We start from the raw sequence: 6000 nt of genomic DNA, 5'->3' as shown, positions 1-6000 counted from the left end.
GTGATACATAAGCAATAAAATTGGTTCACTGCAGTGTTGCGGGGGCTGCACTTGAAGTCGTAAAGAGGGCTGGGACAAGGGAACGCGCCATATTGCATTTTACAGGTAATTTGGAGCAGGTGGCCGGTGTCTTCTCATTCGTTTCCATAATTGAGAGACCGGATTCTACCTTTAGGCTTTTCTGCAGAATTTTCAGACCCTCTGCGCCAGTGATCGGTGTTGGGACTTGTCCCTGCAATCACAGAGTGCCTGACTTCACATAATATGTGCTGAATAGCAAGGTTATTTTTATAGAAAGTCTTTTTGTAGGTGAGTTTGTCCTCACAGCAGATCTGTGTATGAAATATCTGCATAATTTGCTGCACTGCTGGCAACAATTCACAGCAGGCCGAGCACATCCAAGTTTAACTCCTGAGGGTCACTCGTCAAACTTACCATTTTTTTCTGGGTTTTGTTATTTTTATTTCTATTTTTCCTTTTATTTATTTTTTTGCATTTTATATATGTATTTTACATTTGAAAACTTTAAAGTGTGTATGTATGTGTGTGTGTGTGTGTGTGTGTGTGTATGTATGTATGTGTGTATGTGTGTATATATATATATATATATATATATATATATATATAATATACATACATTACTTTAAAGAACACACCTAGCCTTATTCGTTTGGGTAAACGGGTGCATTCATATTCTAATTTTTAGGAAAACTACTAAACTGAATCTTCCGTGTTTTATAAGAAAATTAAGACTAAATCCTGCACAATGATAAAAGATTTATATTTCCCTCCTTATTTGGAATTACCATGGCAAAGCCTAACGCTTTAGCTGTTGTATCGAAGGTCACCCAAAAGTTAGTCCCGTCTCCCAACCCTTGAGCGCTTAAAGCGGGATTGCACTGCCGTTTTTTTTTTTTTTTTTTTTTTTTTTTTTTTTACCTGTGTCACTGGTGGGCGATTCCTACGGTGTCTTTGCAGCCACGATCGGCGTCTTTTTAACCCCCGGCGTGACGATTTCATTGCTAAGGAAAACTTTTAAAAAAGCAGTCCGGCGGTTTCCATTTTCACCACAGTGTAGCATCCCCTCCACCCCCCCCCCCCTTTTTTTTATTGCCAAAACTGCAAATGTCTGGAGACCAGTTCCTGAAGTTTTGGGAGAGGAATGTTTTGCAAATCGTTGCATTCTGTTTTTATGTAGATTTCACAACGCTTTTTTTTTTTTTTTTTTTTTTTGGAATTGAGGTAGAACTTCTTTGAAATGTCATCAGTGACCTTTCATTAAAGGTGGTTCTAAAGTCAAAACCCCGCATTAGCCTAGGTTCACATTGATGCGATTTGACATGTCAAATCGGTGACTATTGTCAGCAATGGCACCATCCGAATCGGTGCGACGCCGACTTTGCGGTGCCGCATTGATTCCTATTTTTTTTTTTTAATAGACATCTGTGCAGGAACCCACACAGATGTCTCTGAAATCGCCTCCGAAGTCGGACTGACATGCGGGGTATGAATTTGCACGATTTCTACCCCGTACTAGTGTGACCCTAGGCTTAAGGTTAAAAAAACAAAAAAACAAAAACCCCACTGCTTGTTCTGCTCCCCTGTGAGGAGGGAGCTGGGGGGAGGGTATGGCTGAGCTGTGCTGTGTACCTATAGGCTCGTGTGGTCTGTCAAGGGACACTCTGATGAAGTGGACAGCGATGGCAGGGGACTGAAAAAAAGAGGGAAGACTGCTCTGTGGAATATCATTTAATATCACCTGAAGTTCTATTCTAACAGTGGTGTGTTTCACTGCAAACCAATCCATTTAAATAAAATAAAAAAATATATATCGCGTGCAAAAAAAAATATATATATATATTATATATAATTTTTTTTTTTTTTTTTTAGCACGTGCCAATACAACAAAATTGTGCAAACTGACACCATGGTAAACCAGGCAAATTATCTTTGCATTGGCACTTCACTGGGCAACACTGCCCAGCATACCCCAATGCAAATGGTGTGAATGGGCCCTTAAGGTGGATGCCATATTCTACAGACTTTGGAAATGCTGCTTTTGGGCCACTGTGATGTGATTTTGGCAAAAACCAACCTATGTGAACTTCTACTTTTTTTTTTTTTTTTAATTTATTTATTTTTTCCTTTCACATGATAGGTCCACGTTAATGTACAGGTGTCCGTGGCTCAGGATTTCTGACTCACCCGGTTACATTGCTTATGTACCTTCCTTTTTATTACTTGCTTTAAGAGTGCTCAGTTTATTCTCCCCACCCAAAAAAAAAAATGTTGTACTTTTTTATAAAACGGCATAGTTCTATACAGAACAGTTTATAGATTTGTTTAGAAAAATGAAATTTGTATGTTATACTGTGCTTTTATATTTTTGATATATTATTTTTTTCTACTTGTGAAGAAGGGGATGCCATAGGACCACTGAAACGAATTAGTTTTATGGATAATTGAGCAATGAAAAGGCACAGCTAGAACAGCTTGTCTCCAGATCTACGCGTTTTGCTATCCCTGTACCCTAGCTTGCCTTACCCCCTGGGGTGGCTCCAGAATTGGTTTTCATTTTTTTTCTTTTGCTTGCGCTGGGAGTATAAGTGGGGAGCGAAGTTCTTAGTACTGAGTTGAAGGCCATATCTGAGGAATGTTTAGTCATTAAAATGAGAAATGTTCTGTAGTAAGCAAACACTTGAACACAATGGAAAGAGAAGCTGTGGCGCGGTACAAACTTTATACCATTGTGCCTGTAAGGTTCAGTTCACACTGCTGCAACTAGGGGGCCGACTTGTGACACCCCAAGTTATGTAAGATCGAATGTTGGTCAATATGAGCTGACTTGGCACTACTGAAGTCACTCTGACATTAGAAAGGGTTCCTGTACTACTTCAAGGTGACTTCTATCTGACTTGTGCCCATAGACTTTAATGGAAGTTGCCTCCAAGTCAGATTCTCATCTATATTGATGTGATTTGGATCCAACATTACAGGAAGGCATGTTGCTTCAAAGTCTCACTGTAATACCTTGTATATGATCGTAATTCTCGTTGGAAAAAGCACTGATGTTTTTCCCGTCGGAATTCCAACGGAATTCTACTCAAACTGTCTTGCCTACACACTGTCGCACCAAATTCCGACCGGCAAGAACGTAGTGACGTACGACGGGACTAGAAAAGGGAAGTTCAATACCTAGTAGCCAATAGCTTCGATTTCGTAGTTGAATCTGAGCATGTGTGAGTTTTTGCACGTCGGAATTGCATACACACGATCGGAATGTACAATGGAACGTTTTTTCATTGGGAAAATTGAGAACATGCTCTCAAATTTTTGCTGGCGGGAATTTGGCCAGCTAAATTCAGATGGAGCATACGCACGGTCGCATTTTCCAATAAAAAACTGTCATCGGGCTTTTGCTGGCCGAAATTTCCGATCGTGTGTGCGGCATTAGTCACGTCTTCGTCACAGGTTATAGCAGAGGGAACCAATCTTAAGTGACCACATGTTTCAGATGGTGGTTGCAGGTTTGTAAATGACCGAATTGCATATTTTCAGTGCTCTTCTTTTTTTTTTTTTTTTTTTTTTTTTTTTTTTTTTTTCTTTTAGATTGGAAAATTACAGTATAAATCTTTATCTATAAGCATCTAATAATTGACCTGCAAATTCAACATTCCCAGGGAGATGTCTTTTGATAGACATTCCAGTTTCCCTGGATTTTGGCAAGCTCTCTAGCGTTATTAGATGGAAACCGTGTTTCTTTCCAAAATTGTTTTTTTACACAACTACATGGTATCTTCCCCTTTTATTCAATGGTCCTAATGTCAACTCGCTTTTTTTTTTCTTCCACAGATGTTTCTTACGGTCTATCTCAGTAACAATGAGCAACATTTTACAGAGGTTCCCGTTACTCCAGAGACCACCTGCAGAGATGTGGTGGAGCTTTGTAAGGAGACAGGAGAGTTGGAGTGCCATTTGTCCGAACTTTGGCGCGGTTCAGGTATGGGTTCCTTGTAAAATAGCTCCTTTAATGTGTTCCATCCATAATCCTCATTAGTCTCCAGCCTCCAAAACCTGTAACGGTTGACTGTAAATCTTGGACATGCTATGTGTCAAAGCAATTAGAAAAATAATTTTGGTCTTTTCATCTCTATATAGATTATTGGCTTTAGAAGCAAAATGCGTATTGTACCTCATCAGAATTTGGATTTTATTTTATTTTTTTAATTTATGGAGGTTCACACACATTGTTTTTTCTTTAAAAGAGAAGTGTACAATGATGCACTTCTTTTTTTGCCTTATGCCTTTGACCTAACCCACCCTCCCCCTCTCCAGAATGCATACTTGCCTTGATCCGATGGATGCAGGTTTGCTGGTCATTTACATCCAGTGCCGCAAATCTTCACTATCCTGTGCATTACAGCCTAGTAGACTTCTATGACTGAGTCTCTGATCATCTCCTGCTTCAGGACAAGGCCCTATAGAAGTCTGGATGTAAACAAGAGTGGAACCATAACCATCAGATCAAGGTAATTATGGCTCTGCATGGGATGAGGGATGAATTTAGATTGGGCATCCTTCACACCACGAAGGCGCAACAGAGTGCACACGCATCCATTACCCTTCAAAGTGGAAGTTAACTTCCATGCATGACTTTTACCTTTAGGCAAGCCTATAATAAGGATTACATATAAGTAATGCAAATATCTCCTAAACGTGCACTGTTTAGAAGATATTTAGTGTGCATGCAGCCAGTGACATCACTAGCACATGAGCTCTGAAGGAACGGGCACCCGTGCTATTTCTTCAGAGCCTGGTGCCACGATGTCATCGAGGCTCCGGCCAGTCACAGACTGGAAGCAAGATGGGTGAAGATGGAAGCGGCCTCTACATCTGACTTCTCGGCACCGGAGTATTTTGTTTTAAGGTAAGTTTAACATAATGTGCTAGTATGCGATGCATACTAGCACATTAAGCCCTTACCTTGCAGGGTTAAAAAAATAAAAAAAACTGACCAGTGGTTTACAACCGCTTTAAAAGTTATGGTGCACCAGAACATGTGGTACTTTGTTACCATACATTTTGGGCGCATGTACCTTACTAAATGCATGGGGGTGCCATTAAGAATTAATGGCACTGCCGAGTGTCTGCCAATGGGTTTTGCTTTTTTGTGTCTTGTGGGAAACCGTAGCCTTAGGTCTGGAAATAACACTTGTGTAAACGTGAGAGTTGGGGGCAGTTAGAAAATCTGCTGGGTTTTTGTGGTGTCTGTCCCCACTAGGGCGGGAAGGGATGGGAAATCTTTTCCATGGAGAAACTGGAGATCCCTACACCCCTCCTGTCCCTACACCCCTCCTGTCCCTACACCCCTCCTGTCCCTACACCCCTCCTGTCCCTACACCCCTCCTGTCCCTACATCCTCCTGTCCCTACACCCTCTTGTCCAATTGAAGTTTTGTGTAAGGGTGTTGTCCATAGAAAATGAGAGCAATCTCCCCAGTAGGGACACTACTATAAAAAAAAATTAAATCTCACGTGTGTTAACCTTTCCTGCTTTGTTAAAAACTAGAAATGCATTTTTAGGCTTCAGAATGTCCCATTTCTTTATTTTGGTGTGTTGTCCGTTCTGGATATGTAACTTGCAGAAAGGTCCTGCATGGGGTGATGTGTGTGCCTCTTGTGGGTAAGCGAGGTGGATCTATATATTTTTTTTTTTATAGCAGGAAGGATGTGAATTGTTTCTGTTTAAGAGCATTTTATATAGTTTAATTATGGTGATGTGTTTTGTTTTCTACCTCCTTCATGCTAAATTTAGGATTGCTTTGGGCTGAGCTGTTAAAAAAAAAGTCAGAAATAATGGTGTATATTCAGTGATTACAATGTTTGTTTATGCCTTTCAGGCCCCACGCACATTGCACAATAAAGACTAAATAAATGCTAGAAAAACTCCGGATGAAAAATGCGTTTTTGTGCCAGCTTTTAGTAGAGCTGCACGATTAAT

General features: G+C 40.3%; 1 protein-coding gene across 3 annotated transcripts in view; it reads left to right on the top strand.

Annotated features, from left to right (window-relative positions):
• TP53BP2 (tumor protein p53 binding protein 2) overlaps positions 1–6000 on the top strand; it is a 99990-nt gene that overhangs the window by 43147 nt on the left and 50843 nt on the right. For all 3 annotated transcript variants that reach the window (XM_077485819.1, XM_077485817.1, XM_077485818.1), the window contains exon 3: positions 3853–4000. In XM_077485819.1, the coding sequence (XP_077341945.1) occupies positions 3853–4000 (148 nt within the window). The remainder of the gene's footprint in view (positions 1–3852; positions 4001–6000) is intronic.

The sequence above is a fragment of the Lithobates pipiens genome, unplaced genomic scaffold (assembly GCF_037356315.1).
Source record: "Lithobates pipiens isolate NorthernLeopardFrog02 unplaced genomic scaffold, aLitPip1_a1.2 Scaffold_18, whole genome shotgun sequence".
In the NCBI taxonomy this organism is placed as follows: Eukaryota; Metazoa; Chordata; class Amphibia; order Anura; family Ranidae; genus Lithobates; species Lithobates pipiens.
This window is presented reverse-complemented; position numbering and strand designations above follow the sequence as displayed.